Source organism: Rhinolophus sinicus, chromosome 1 (assembly GCF_057876585.1).
Source record: "Rhinolophus sinicus isolate RSI-liver-muscle chromosome 1, RSI-T2T, whole genome shotgun sequence".
NCBI classification, from domain to species: domain Eukaryota; kingdom Metazoa; phylum Chordata; class Mammalia; order Chiroptera; family Rhinolophidae; genus Rhinolophus; species Rhinolophus sinicus.
Window position 1 is genome coordinate 9,464,129 of NC_142501.1, and position 15,322 is coordinate 9,479,450.

General features: G+C 47.0%; 1 protein-coding gene and 1 long non-coding RNA gene across 6 annotated transcripts in view; one reads left to right on the plus strand and one right to left on the minus strand.

The window, feature by feature from the left end:
- Positions 1-505: 505 nt before the first annotated feature.
- Positions 506-15,322, minus strand: part of GRAP2 (GRB2 related adaptor protein 2) — a 71,195-nt gene continuing 56,378 nt past the window's right edge. For all 5 annotated transcript variants that reach the window (XM_074326430.2, XM_088796375.1, XM_074326428.2 and 2 more), the window contains 5 exons: positions 13,420-13,539; positions 8,895-9,063; positions 6,935-7,123; positions 5,577-5,699; positions 506-4,892 (listed from right to left, as the gene is read on the minus strand). In XM_074326430.2, coding sequence (XP_074182531.2) covers positions 4,713-4,892; positions 5,577-5,699; positions 6,935-7,123; positions 8,895-9,063; positions 13,420-13,539 — 781 coding nt within the window. In that variant the 3' untranslated portion in view covers positions 506-4,712. The remainder of the gene's footprint in view (positions 4,893-5,576; positions 5,700-6,934; positions 7,124-8,894; positions 9,064-13,419; positions 13,540-15,322) is intronic.
- The window catches only part of LOC141570186 (uncharacterized), a 37,318-nt gene continuing 27,706 nt past the window's right edge, over positions 5,711-15,322 (plus strand). Inside the window, exon 1 of the long non-coding RNA XR_012494141.2 lies at positions 5,711-6,930. This is a non-coding gene — a long non-coding RNA (uncharacterized LOC141570186). The remainder of the gene's footprint in view (positions 6,931-15,322) is intronic.

The following is a 15,322-nucleotide window of genomic DNA, read 5'->3' on the forward strand; positions in this document are numbered from 1 at the left end:
TAGAGGGGAAGGTGGCCTCTCCTGTCCTGTCTGATGGCTCCGGTGAGAAGGGAACAAGCTGTGATCATGGAAGGCTGTGAGGGACCCTGGTACCAAGCAGTGCCTCTCTGGGGCGCAGGGACAAGGGCTACTCAGAATTGGATGCAGGCCCTTCTCCAACCCCCTTGCCACATGGACTGCAGGGCAGATTTGGTTTCCTGAAGGATCGGGCCATTTCACCAGCAGACAGATGCAATGCACAGTGGATCCACAGCGTCAGGAAAGACATTGCCAGGAGAGGATGTTTGGGGCCAGAGTAGGAGGCACAGGAGACCGGTGTTTAAACACATGAGGAACACCAGCCTCCCTGTCTAGCGCTCTCAGAAGTAACTGGAGGAGATTTTGAGGGCAAGTGGCTAAAAGCTACTGTAACTAGGGCATCGATGTTAATATCACCTTGTTTGTTCCTACAGGTCTATAAAGCTGGGGACATCTGGGTTATAGAATGAATGAGAGGTGACATGAGGCAGGTTTCACTTGTTCGTTCATTAAACAAATATTTATTGAGCCTCTGTATGCCACGCACATACAACAGTATGCTGGGCATACAACAGTTTACAAACCAGAGATGGTCCCTGCCCCCAGGGAGCTTTCAGTCTAACAGTCACACAAATCAGTCCAGTGCCATCATCTGCGCATGTGCCATTCAGGAAAAGCACCGCAACCATGAGATAGTCTAATGGGAAGGATTATTTCAGATTAAGGGTCAGGAACGGACAATTTGAGAAAGTGATGGTTTGAGACCTGGAGATGCATAGGACTTAGCTAGGAGAACAGCAGGGGATATGCACTCCAGATAGAGGGAACAGCAGGTTTGAAGGACTTGGGGACAAATCCTTGGTGAGCTAGAGGCTGACAGAAGGCCAGTGGGACAGGGACATGAAAGCAAGGAAGGGAGAGGCACAAGAGGAGGCTGGAGAAGGAGGCAGGGGCCAGACCTCACAGGGCCACATGAGGACTTAACATTCAAACCTAAGTGCAGCAGGCAGGGGAGTGATGCGATCAGATTCATGTTTTACAAAGATTGCACTGGCGTCTATGTGGAGAATGGGGTGGGCACAAGAGGGCCTGTTGGGAGAAAAGTGGGGAGCCTAATTCAGTCACCTAGGGGAGAGATATTGCTGGCATGGCTGTGGTGATGGAGAGAAGTGGAGGAACCTGAGACGTATTTAAAAGATATATGGAGGCTAGGTTGATATAAATATAAATATATAGATATATAGATAGATAGATATATAGATAGATAGATAGATAGATAGATAGATAGATAGATGATAGATAGATTGATTGAAGTGTTGAGTTTAGATAAGACAAACGGCAAATATTTTGACCATGCCAATATGTCCCCCATATGGCCTGTTTTGCTGAGGTCTAATGATGTCACATGGGCTATTGCCCTGTCTCCCAGCAGGACCGCTCCTGATAGGAATCAATTTTATGTTTAAGGATTTCTTGAGAAAGCTTTCACAACTTCTTCAGTAATCTCTGCTCATGTTTAAAATAATTACTATTAGGAAATCCCTGTTTGTATTTCATCCGAATGCCTCTCTCCCTAATTGTGGAATCACAATTAGGTTTCTTGATTCTTGATGGAGCTAAAGATGCTAAACTAGTAAGTCACCTGGGCTGCCTAACATGAATGATGTCATAATGACAGTTCTGAATCATGTCTGTCTGTCTCACAGCCCAAGTGACTTATTTGTTAGCAACAAAGAAAGATGCCTGAAAACCTCTTAAAAGGGATCCAGTTCGATTTTTGCGGTTGTTTAGCTCACTGCCAAGTTCGTTGCCCTTGCTACTCAAAGAGTGGTCTGTGGACCCAGCAACATAAATTCAGGACTTGGTAGAAATGCAGGATTGTATCAGGACCTGCATTGTAATGCACTCTCCAGGCTATTCAGAGGCATGTTTATTTTGAGAAGCACCCTAGGGCCATCTAAAAGTGGGTGAGCAGTGGCAGGTGCCAGGTATTTGAAATGAAGCGAGCCTCAGCAAGTGGTTGGGGAAACTAACTGGTCCAACAGGAACTGGATTTTCTCTGGAAGTTCCCTGATCCCAAGTCACACAGGGCGTTGCAGCCCCATTCAGAGACAACATGCTGTTTCCTTGTTGTATGGCTGGTCGGAGGCCATACAACCTGGGTGGGCACACTCCTGGGGCTGAAAGGTTGTCCGGTGGAAAGCACTCCCCAGGGACACCCCCAGGCAGCATCAGGGCCAAGGAGAGTAAGTGTCCCCTCCCCACAGCGTGCTGTTTGGTCCTGGTCCTCTTAGCTTGGTCTCTGAGGGTCCTTTTCTCTGGGTGGTTAGAGAGACTTTCTTCCTTCTGAACGTAGTTGCATGATGAGCAGGCTGTTTTTGCACCTCAATTAAAAATACTCCCACAATGGCCTCCGGTGGAACAGAAGGTCCAGTTTCAGGGGCTCTGAAAGCTCTGCCCACACTGCGTGGTCAGGCTCTGTAGGCCAGTGACCCCTGCGCCCACCTGAGGGGTGTGTGACAGACACCAGGCACAGGCTGGCAAAACAAGGGCCCTTGTTTTATTACTGTTTTCTTGAGAAGGGTTTCAAGGCACGAAATCCAGGCCAGAACCTAATCGTCTTGTTCTATCTTCACTGGGCTGGTCCTCCCACATAATCAGACAAATGCATGAAGTCTGTGGGCTGTTTAAAGCATATGGCTTGTAAATACTGTAAAATCAAACATTACTTTTGGCTTTTATTTACTGTAACATGTTCACATTACCTAGCACCAAAATAGCTTACTCAGTCCCCTTTGCCTTTGCTCTCTTACCTTCATTCCTGTGGTGACTGCCCCCTGCCTTCCGTGGCGGTCATTTCTCTGCTTTAATTCCTCCTCCCCACCTGCCTCTCCTCCCTGCACCTTTTCTGCCCACTGACTCTAGCGTCTTTCTCACCTGTCCCACTTAACCTCTTGCTCTCTTTCCCTGCCCGTGTGCCTCTCACGCTGTTCCTTCAGTCTTTTGAAATGTCTTTGCCACCTTTTCCTTCCTGTGCTTTCATTGTCAGCCGCTGCCAGACCTCCTCACTCACGCTCGACTCTCCCTGCTTCTCTCAGGCTATTTTCTCTTCTCTCTCAAGACCGACCACAGAGACTCTTCTTCTGTTTTTTTCTCTAAAGGCGATGTGGGGATCAGAGAATTGTAGAATTCAGAGTCAAAGAGACACAGCCTACATTACACTGACAGTTACTTCTGAGTCACAAACTCTTCTTCTTATATCATATTTGATAATGGCCGCCCCGTCCCTCCTTAGAGCAGGAAGGGTTGGGGAATAAGTAAGAAACAGACCCCCATTCATCCTCCGTGCTCCCTCACTAACACTTTCACCCCAACCCTTTCTTTTGTCTCAGAATGCAGCCCCACCCCCATGAACACACCTTCTAGGTGCCGGCAGTGCAGACATGTGTACCCCAGGTTCCCCTCTAACACTGAGCTTTCTTCTCCAGTGTCCCTTCTCCCAGCCATGCTGGTCTGTGCTTCACGCCCCCAGCTGAGTACTAGGAAACACAATTCTATTTTGAGGGGTGAGGAGAGACAGTGGCAGTGGGATTCCTCTCCCCAGGTGCAGCTCTTGGTCCGGGGAAGGTGCCAGCAGGGGCCAACAGTCAGGGGAACAGGAAGCTCATCTGCAAGCCAGCGCCCACTCAGGGTCATGTTCAATCAGTTAACCAACCAGTCAGCCAATCACTAGTCAATGCTCTCGTGGGTTGGGCTTCTCTCTGTGCCACTGGGCGAGGCATCTTCGAAATGCTGAAAACTGAGAGGGAAAACAAACAGTGCCCTGAAAAGACCCCCTGTAACCACAGAACAACATCCATCATTCTCAGCCAGGGCTTCTGCAAGCACTTTACAGGATCTAGGATGCTGCTTTCTTCGTAGCCAGGGGCACAGAGGTTACACCCAAGTACACCAGAGGGAGATTTGTGGAAAATGCCTCCGCTCCCCGGTGCATGGTTCTTCCATGTCTTGGTTCGTCCATGTTGGTCACACGAAGAGGGTTAACCGAGGAGTGTTCATTTGAGGGAGATGAAGGTCTTGGCTGAGCACCGACGGGAGGCTGGTCTTACCCAGGCCTCAGGACACGTGTGCTCCAGTCCTGCCCTGACGCCCTAACCCTCCAGCTCAGACTTGTGCAGCCGCACCTTGAGTCTGGTCCAGCAGTACTCACCCTTGGAGAACAAGTAGGAAGCTGCCCTGCAAACCCTCCAGGTGAGTGGGGCTTGCAGGTAAGCAGGACATGCCCTACCAAGTCGGACTCCACCCTGCTGACTACCCACGCCACAGTGTGGGTCTCTGCCAGGCTCCTCAGTGAAAATTCCCAAGACGAGGAGGAAGTGGCGTCATCTTAAGCATGGGAAGAATTTCAGTTTCATTTCTTTGCCCTCCACTCCCAACTCCCCACCACCTTCTGCACACCCGCTTTGGGGAGTACAAAAACTAGTAGGAATATAGTCCTCTACCTGAGTTCCTTTCATATCAACCTATTTACCAACTTAATTGCCAATAAATTACTATTATAAAATGCGTCCATACATAGGCATATACAGTGTACAGTATACACACATGTATGCAGATGTAGTTCCAGCTTTTCTTCTTTGCTCCCTTTCTGCAGGCAGCTTCAGACGAAAGCCTCTGACCCCTCCAGATGGGCTTCATCGGATCATGGGGGCCACGTAGTTGGCAGGGAAGAGGCCCAGTTTGTTGTGTAGGCGGCCAGTCCACCAGGATGGGTTGGAGCTGTCCAAGACCTCGACCACCTCTCCACAGCGGAATCCTAGCTCGTCATCCTCGAGGGCCTCAAAGTCATACAGCGCCCGGGCCCACCGCACCCGCTGTTGGGGGAAAACACAGAGGGGTCCTGCTGAGCTGGGCATGGACCGGGCTGGCCTTCGGAGCCATGTCCACACAGAAGAGCCTCTGCTGGCTTTGGCATCCAGACAACTTCCTCCATAAGCAGCCTGCCCTGAAGGCTGACATGTGGCTCTCCAGACACATTTCAAGCCCTTGTTGCAATTGAAAGCAGACTGGATGCGCAGCCCTGAGCACGAAGCTATCGGAACTCAGCCATCACCTTGGAGACACAGGACTTTGGCTGACAGAGATGTCATTCTCCAAGGCCCCAAGAGTATCCTTGAGAACTACTCTCCCTACTTCAATAGGTGGTCTTTTTATTTTCCTCAAGTGACAAGCAGAATGGCAGTGTGCCCAAACTAACAGCCCTTGGTGCTAGTCAAGATGAGCTCGGTGATAAAGGCAACAGATCTCTCTCTGCTGGAACCAAAGCCAAGAAATATGAGAAGCACAGGGCAAGGCCGATGGCCAAACTGAGAACGACTGTCTGGATGGTGCTAGGCTGGGATTAGCTCCACCCCGGAACTCTCCCCCCACCGTCACTGGCTGGGTTCCCACCACCTCTATTTGAGCTCTGTGCAGTTTGACGTGCCTCCTGGAGGACCGTTCCTCTAACTGCCCATCTTGCCTCCTCCACTGAGCCCAGAGAGGGACAGTGCACGTACCCCAGCCACTTGGAGTTGTACTGGGTCTGTGTGTCTCCGGTGCATGAGGGTGGCATTTATTTCGCTGCCCATGCCCATGCCACAGTGCCCGTCATTTATGTCAAGGCTACCTCCACGGCGTTCCTAGAAACAGATGCAACAGAAACCCTGTCATCACGTTGCCAGAAGCATCCCTCACAGGCTACCCCAGTGCCTTGCTTGGATACATGGAGAGCCAATGCTGCAAGAATATTTGCTGATGATGACAATAAACCCTAGATGAGGGAAAGGATGACAAAGGGACCTTAGATTCTGAAAGCAAAGAGGATGCCAGGTTTCATTTATTCAGTCAAGAAATATTTATCAGGTACCTACCATGTGTCTAGTACCATCCTAAGCACTGGGGAAGTGTGGTTGGAAAGAGAAGGTCTCTGTCTTCAGGGAACATCAGTTTAGAGAAGGAACCATGCACATTTAAGTGGTAAGTGAGCAGAGAGCAGAGTGTCTAAGTCTGCCGGGGTAATCAGGGAAGGCTTCATAGAGGAGGTGATGCTAAATCTCCAGCTTAAACAGGGAGTAGGATCGGCCAGGAAAGGGCATTTCAGGCAGAGGGGACAGCGTATAAAAAGCCTCAAAGATATGGGAGAAAACACAATGAACCATTCCGGTTGCTGGATGTGTGGGGAATAGGAGGAGGTAGCAGGCGATGAAGCTGGGGAAACAGATATGGGCAGCTCACAAAGACCTTTATATGACCTGCTAAGGAGTTTAGGAACGATGTTATCTGGCTGTATTGTCCATCTCAGTGAGCCACCTAACATCCCATCTGGAACGGGGGGGAGGGGCGAGGAATAAATAAATAAATACATAAATAAAGCTCCATTAGAGGTGTTAATCCTTTTTCTCTTGTGGAGCTGGACAGCCAGGTGGGTTAAGAAGCATGAATAGATTTGAAATTATGCCGAGGAAAATGAAGCATTTGTTCACTGAGTGCTCAGGGTAAGAGTGTGTGTGGTGTGTGTGTGTGTGTGTGTGTGTGTGTGTGTGTGTGTGTGTTCAGGCAGGCAGCCATTGGACTCACAGAGGCTTCTTTGCCAGAGCAGTTTCCATATCACATTTCTGCCACTTGGAGGGCCCAGGACCTCCTTTATGAACTCAGTGAGACCTGATGAGGGTGGGCCGGGCCTGGGCTGTTCCTCCCACGCCCCAACAGTGGGGGGAAGACAAAGATCCTCAGAGCTTATTTGCTATGGTTGTTTCCAGCACTGTGGGGAGTTTTCACACTCTAAGTGGCAGTGGGGACAAGATGGCCTGAGCCTTGGAAGAGAGAAGGACCTCCTCCCCACCTCACTGAGCCCTGCTTCGTGTTTCCCAGGTACCTGATGAAAATGGTGATGCTGCAGGTACCGCTGCTGTGACGGTGGGGGGGCGGGGGGGTACTGCGAGGGAGCTGGCGGTGGGTGGTCTGACAGCTTGCGGTTCATCAAAGGTCGGATTTCTTCTCCTGCAGCCCCACTGAGGTGGGGGCCTCCTGGGGGTCTCCAGTCCAGGCTGTTGCCCCGGCGACCCTGGGAGAGAACAAGGATGATGCAGACCCATCCTCCTCCTGCATCTCCTCGCCCTACCCCACCTTTCAGGCAGCTGGTCCCAGACTTTGCTCATGACAGCCAAGAAACAGGTGAAGAAGAGTGAGGGGCAGCTTAAAGAGAACCAATGCTCAGAGGCTCATGTTTTCAGACGCGGCCTCTGCATTCTCAGATTCTTCTAGTTTGGGGATGTCAGCTCTCTGGTTCACAGAGTGACACTTTCCACGTGGCACCCATTTAGTCTATTCCTAGTGGGCTTGTTTTTCTCAGTGTAATCAAGTTTAAATGTTCTATTTTACTGACACAATGCCACCACTCCTTATCTCATATTGCCACACCGCTGGACATCCTACCCTCCAGATAAGCTCTGCTATTGACTTTGCATGATTCTGAACTGTCATTTATAGCCTGGTGATAGAGACCTAAACACAACACTCTTGCAGCCATGGAAACCAGGCCTGCGCTGGGCACATTGGGAGGAGTAAGGCCTTCTTCCTAATGCTACAAGCTCATGAATCAGAGATACTTCTAGTCACTTTTATTTAGCAATTACAGAGGGCCCTGGGCTTAGCATATGCCAGGCACTGTTATAAGCATTTTACAGATATGAGCTCATTTAATCCAGTTCAATGCAGTTTTATGTTGCGTTTCTAATCTCTGCATACACATCCTGGTAAATTATGAATAATACCTCTGTCCATTTCCCAGTTAAAATAATTCACAAGATCTTGGTTAACCTTTGTTTTTCTTTCTGAACTTTTGTGAGCACTTGGCAGGAATCCCCTCTCTCCTTTGACTGTAACTTCTCAGGCTTAAAATCAGGTGATTACTTGAAAGGGATAGTTTTCTTTATTTCCCCAAAGCAAGTGTTGCTTTGAAAGTCTCAATGCCTTTTCAAATAACCTGTCCCTGGGATTTCAACTATTCCCTTCAATGCTTCCTCCTATAATACCTGTCTCTTATAACCATGTTATTTCCTTTGAAAAATATTTTATAAATTGTGTGTGTGTGTGTGTGTGTGTGTGTGTGTGTGTGTGTGTGTATTGGTTTACGGAGGCAAGTTAATATTTTCTTTGTGCCTACTATGGCCTAGATGCTGTGGTAAGTGCTATAACTGTATTATCTCATTTAATCCTCACAGTAGCCTAGTGAGGAAGGCATTATATTCTACAGATGAGAAAACTGATGCTCAGAAAGTTTACTGAACGGGGCTAAGTAAAAAGGACAGTTAGCAATAAAGTCAGGATTTAAAGCCAGGTCTGTTGGATGCATTGTCTGTGAAAACAATACTCTATATTCCAAATTGTTCCAAGAGCAGGAATTCCATGGCCAATTTTCTCCTCCAATACCTCCCCCGACCCTAAACCCTGTCACAAAGTTCTACCTGGGCCAAAACTATGATGTAGTAATGTCTGTGAGTAACGAAATAACACCGTCCACTTAAGAGCGACTGTGCACTGAGGGCCCGCAGTGTCATCAGGAATGATTAAGGGAAGAGGACACATGACCTTTCTAACCTTCGCAAGCACTCTATGAGGTCGCTCTCACTATTGTCCTGACTTTATGGTTGAGGAAACTGAGGCTTGGAGAACTTTCCAAAGTCACAAAGCCGGAGCTCTGATCTCAGAGTTATTCTGCCTTTCGGAATCCCCAGAGGAAGGGTCTGTCCATCAAATGCCTCGTCCTGGTGGCCCACGTAGGACTCCAGCTGCCTTGGATTTCTAGATTGGGCTGAGCGGGATCTGAGGGGTACCTGATCCTCTTGGGTTCGATCCCTCAGGAAGATCTGCTTCTGTTTGGAGATGGAAGTCGTCCTGTAGTAGTCCACCAGCTTATTGAGGGAGGGAAACTTCTCCGTCCACAGGAAGTAATTCCCCTTGTTGTCTCTCATGACCTTGAAGTGCTGGACGTCGTCCTCGTGCCTAGAGATCAAGGCAAATCCAAAGGGGTGTTACATGGTGACCATGTCCCCGCACCCAGGGTTGATTGCGCCCAGGGATGCCAGAGTTCTGTCAGGGCAGGACATGGAGATGTGGGGGGCTGGCTCCCTCATCGTTACGCAGGTGGGGGGCCCAGTCAAGCTTCAGGGGGAGATTCGGGAAGGACTGCTGGGGACACAGGCTGCACTAGAGGGAGCCGACCTTTTACAAGGAGAAAATGTTCCAAGTTCTTTAAAGACTAGAGGTCAAGGACCTTTTACAATGTTTACTTGAAATGTGGCAACCCCTGAGTCCTGTACTATGCTAAGGCCTCTGCTAAGACCCAGAGGGGAGGAGCTTTTCAAGCCCTCGGTATCTTTCTGTTATCAGAAATGCTTCGAACCAGCTCCTTCAAGCCCCTAAACTAACTCTGGACAGTAAGACACTACTTTGAGAAACTTGTCATACTTTGTTATCTACATAAGGGAGAGCTCTTGGTCTTGGTTTATGTTCTGTATAAATAAGGTTGCAAAGCATTTGGAGCTTTTGGGGTGGAGAAGTGTTGCATAGAATTGTAGAATTTTAATTGGAAAGGATCTCAGAAATTGTTTAGCCTTATGTCTCTGTTACAGCTGAGGATGCTGAGGTTCAGAAAGATAGAGGGCTTGGTCAAGGTCACCGTCAGTGAATGGCAGAGCTGAGGCAAGAGCTGGTCTGATTCCAGTCTAGTGAGCTGGGCCTGTCACAGCACATACACATGCTAGCTTCTTTAAGGTCAGCACATTTTGACACTAGCTGGACTCACAAGTGATGGGGTACATTTAGTCCAGGATGACAGAAACTGGATATTTTTTCATCAGGAAAGGGACGGGACCTTTACTAATAGCTTCAGTCTTTCTTCATCACCAACTCACTGTTTTTCAGATTTCAAGTTTATTTGTCAAATGGACATACATTTATATTGAAAAATTAACTGGCGCTAATGGTACCAATTGTCCGATCCTGCAGAAAAGTCAAGAATTTAAAGTGTTGGAGAATAAAGATACCGCTGAAGGTTAGTGGAGGTTTCTTAGGGATGGACTCCGTGGTCCATGTTCAGAGGGGACAGGAATTCTGATCTTCAGTCTCATCTTATAAGGTGGACTCGGCTCATGGTCAGGCGAACCCATGCGGTCACCTCTGCTGGGCGCTCTGGGGTGGTAACTGACACTTTGCAATCACTGCACAGCCTTCCCGTTGGTTTTGGCCATTAACAGATGTTTTCTTCACTCTAACACCACATGGCTCAACTCACAGTCATTACCCTCACATCTGGGTGAGACGGAGGAACTATCTTTGTGGTGTCATTATTCATCCACTGCCTCTGGGTCAAAGAACTCAGAGTGAGAAACGTTAACCCTTTCACTCTCATGAGCTGAGAGGAAGAATGCCAGGGTTGCAGTGGGTCATCTGGGCCGGTGGAGAGTGTTCTGAGAGGGACAGAGAAAAGGATACAGCTCCGGTCTCCAGATGCTAAAGTCTAGTGTTTCAGACCCTTAACAAATGCTAAGTGATAGAACTACAATTAGCTCTTAATTATCTGTGCTCATGACAGAAAGCAGATGCATAAATAAATAAAAGTGATTTTGCTCTGGAATACATTATACTATATTTCTGCAGAAGATGTAATAACGATTAATGGTAATAATCACCATAACAAGAAGCTGCATTGCCTCAGTAGCAGGGAAAGACTTTGGCAGAAGTCAAGGCTGACTGTTTTATAGAATTCATTTCAATTGAGGAAATATAAACCATAGTTCCTAGCTGAAAAGGCCAGAGTTAATTTCATGCAAACAAAAGGCACCAAGGGATGCCCCTTAATTTAACAATTCACTTGGTTCTATCTATAATCAGGGCCCTTAAGAAATAGGTTTGACTTGTAAGATTTATTAACAAAGCAAAATTGCATTAATTAAGACCTAACAAGCTTAGAATCTGTGATACATCAATAATGGCCTGAGCTAAAATTTATCAATGCCCAAGCTGTGAAGAAGAAAGTTTTAGTTAAGGAAAATCAAGAGTTTAAACAAGACTGTGAGACCAAGCAATTTTTGGGCACGTTAGAGGCTCATGTGCATATAAATGGTTGACCCATTATTTTATGAGGCACGAGAAAAAAATACGATGCATACTGCTGCCAAATGCCATCCAAGGGAAAGGCAGGGATCTTCAATACAGGGAGCAGCACATCGAACCTTAGTAACAGTGTGTGACAAGTTTCAACTTGTTCAGTGCAGTCAGTCGGGTGTGAGCTACGGTTGAAAGAAGGTGTGTTTTAAAGTGTGCCGTAAATCATGGATCATGAACAACGCATTAATATGAAATTTTGTTTCAAACTGCAAAAAAGTGCTAAAGAAACACACAAAAATGTTAAAATTAGTTTATGGTGATGCTGCAGTGACCATGAAGACTGTTTACAAGTGGTTCGAGTGATTTCGTAATGGTTATGAATCAGCTGAAGACTAGGAGAGATTGGGATGGTCTTCAACATTAAAAACCCAAAAGAATGTTGAAAGAGTAAGCAAAATGATTCGATCAAACAGATGATTGACTATTAGAGAAATTTCTGAGGATCTGAACATTTCTTACGGTTCCGTTCAAAACATTTTAACAGATTTGAACATGAGGTGAGTGAGTGTGAAATTTGCTCCACGCATTTTGACTGTCAAACAAAAGCAACACTGTTTGTCAATTTCATTGGAGTTGCACGATCGTGCTGCTTCAGATTCCAGCTTTTTAATGTCATCCTGGGAGATGAAACTTGGATCTATGGTTATGATCCTGAGACCAAGGTTCAGAGTTCTCAATGGAAATCACCCAGTTCTCCTTGTGCGAAAAAAGTGCATCAATCAAGATCTAACATCAAGGTGATGTTAATTGTGTTTTTTGACATTGATTGAATTGTGCGAGCTGAGTTTGTACCTGGGAACACTATGGTGAACTCTGAGTAGCATAAGAGCTTATTAGAGCATTTAAGAAATGATGTGCATAGAAAATGGCCTGAGAAGTGGACAGTTTCATCCTCCATCATGAAAATGCTCCATGTCACACATTGTTTCTAGTATGGCAATTTCTGTCAAATAAAATCTTGACGGTGTTTCCTCATCCACCTTATTTACCAGATCTGGCACCATGCAACTTCTGGCTCTTCCCCAAAGTCAAAATAATTCAGCACATCGAGTTAGCCATAACAGTATAACTAAAGACATTCATGAAAGAAGGCTTCCAGAACTGCTTCAGAAAGTGGCAAGAACGATGGGGTAAGTGAGTTTGAAGCACGGGGGAATATTTTGAGGGGGATAATGGCAATGTGTCTTTTACTGTAATAAATTTTTTTTTAATTTAAACATTCACTGTATTTTTGATCACACCTCGTAAGTCCCTCTTACCTATTCCTTCAAATATCCATTCTTTCTAAATAGTAAAGTGACCTCAGTTTATTACCCAAGATTGGATTTATAGACTTAAAGCACTCAAGCCTCATGCCTTTCAAAATATATTAATAATCCAGGCCAGCATTTCCTGTCAACTAGACAGCAGGTTTCACTGGACAGGTTGTCATCCTCTTCCTGTACTGCAATTGGCATTAATTCTTGCACTTACGGTCACCATATTTGATACATGACTTGCAACCCTTGACACGCTGACCACACGCAGTGTGTTCAGACTTGGGGCTTCTGAGCGTGGGGCTGTGTCATGTTTCTGCCTGGATTGACTCACTTCCTCCCGGGAGCCGCATGTTACTGAGATTGTGCTGTTACAGACCCCCATTCCAGCCCTCCTCGGCTCTGCTCTGTTGTTCTCAGTTTTGCTGCATTACAATGAATTTGAGGTAGTCCTTCTTTTTGTGCAGCCGTCTTCAACTCCATATGTATCCTACATCAATGACTTGGGGATTTTACTTTTCTCTGACTCTTCTTCAGACATCCATCAGTAGCAAAAGAAAAGGTTAAGATTTAGACCCCAAGATGGATGTGGACAATTGGGAGTTCTCCCTTCCTTCGTCCTCCCCACTTTCTTCCACAAATACTCACTGAGCACCTACTGGGTACAAGGCACTGTTAAAGGCACAAAGATGAAATAGATAAAAATCCTGTCCTTCCAGAAACATCTGAACTAGAGGAGAGGCAGATGAATGTACACCTTAGCACAAACCAAGGTGTTACGTGCATGTGTTATGGGAAGGAAATGGATGACATCACAGTGGATAAGATGCCTGGGCCCCTTGGCCACCATGCTCCTGAGCAATAGGTCACATTCCAGAGGTCACCTCATGGCGTTAGCACTCTGGGTCAGGACAGTGTCGGGAATGGCCGGTACCTGACGGAGATGGAGAAGTCCCCTGGCGAGCTCTGGCTGGCCCGGATGATGAAGAAACCAACTTCCTTGCCCATGAGTGAGTTCTCTGCCTGGTGCCGTGAGAGGCCTTCGTGAAACCATCTATTGGGTGAGAGAAAGCCAGAGGATCTTGGTGAGATGTCTGAGGACTAGAGGGGGAAAGTGGAAGACAGAAGACCCAAATGAGAGAGGCTGGGACTCTGCTCAGAAGGGAACAGAAAGAGAAGAAAGGGGCCAGGAGCCTTGGAACCCGACAAATGCTCCAGGCAGTTTTCAGGCACATCAAGTGAGTTCCCTGTGATGCTCCATCTCCGTTCTTTCCTCCAGGAGAAGTCTCTCTCCAGCTCAGAAAGCCTGAATCACGGAAATGTGCCACTGCACCAAAATGGGACCGTGTGGGAGTGACTCACTGCAGGAAGTGGCCACCTGCTGGCAGCTACATGAGGGATGTTGCTAGGAAAGAACTGCAGGGACACCCCATGTGCCAGGAGGACACGGGGTGGGGGGCAAACGGGTGGAGCTGGGAAGGGCCTTGGCCGCTGGCTCCCAGGCTGAGACCTCGCCTGGAAGGAGAGCGACAGCCCAGGGGCCTGTGATCCTTGGGTGGGTGGTGCAAAAAGGGCTTTTTTGCTCAGTGTGCTGGACAGAGGCTGCAAGGCACCCAGGGAGCCCTGCACACACACCTGGAAATGAGCGGGGATGGCAGGCGCCAGAGAGCCTTGTCTACACAGCCAGCTCCTGGGCCTCCCCCAGAATCCTCACTGGAAATAATCTTTATCGTGGAAAAGAAACAAATGAGGAGAAACTGCTCTTTCAAAGGGGGCGGTGATGGTGGCAACTTCCAGAAGTGTTGCAGGTGGCATGGCACGTAGTATAAAAAAGGCCGTCCGTATTTTCACCTTAAGTCTTTGCCGTAAACAACTTTGCAGCAACTATCTTTGCCATAAGTATCTCTTTGCCCTAAATATTTTCACCGCAATTTTGCCATAAAAAAGATAAAAATCACTACAAGTTAAAGAACATGATTAAAGATACTTTATTTTAATATATTTAAAATGTGTGTAGCTTCATGGCAGTACCACGCAGGTAACTGATTTTATTTTGTTGGTTCGTACCTAAGCACTTGTCTTTGTACTGTGGGAAATGTGGGTTCAACCCTGTACCCTCAAAGAGGGCCCTGGCCTCTTTCTCCTCCCAATTAGTGTTTCAAAATAAGAAACCAACTCTTGGGGCAAATCATTGTCATCTGGAAGAAATGCTAACTATTTTAAGACCACCACCACGTCTACTCGTCACTGTATAGATCGTTAGGAGGGGTGGCTAAGATTAATAGATAATAAATAAATGGGAGTAACTGCGAGAACTTGTCGATGGAGAAATGAAACCAAACTGACAACTCGCTTAAATGCATTAAGTCTGCTGAAGGCGATTGATTGATTCGTCAATGGAGAAATGAAACCACACAAACAGAAAAATCAAAATCAAACTGTCAACCAGTTATTTTCTCTTTTTTATGGCAGTTGACTGATTCATCAACACAGGAATGAAACCAAACCAGAAAAAAGAACTCAAATTGTCAAACAGTTATTTATCTTTTTTATTTTTATAGCAAAATTGCCTTCAGCCAATTAGTTATGCGGGGGAAAATGTCTGTGGCAAAGACGCTGAGAAAATACCTAGAACAGAAAAGGGCCTTGCACTTCCATAGGAGCAAGGCAAACAGTGGCTAACAGCCTCAGGGCAAGAGGCCAGAAACCTTGCAACCACTCAGCGCCAAAGGTGGGACTGTCTCATTGCTCCAAGGTGGCTGCCCTAATTGCTGCCACTGGAAGGCTAGTATGTGCTCCCCCTATAAGATGAATGTTCAATGGGCCACATCTTGTGA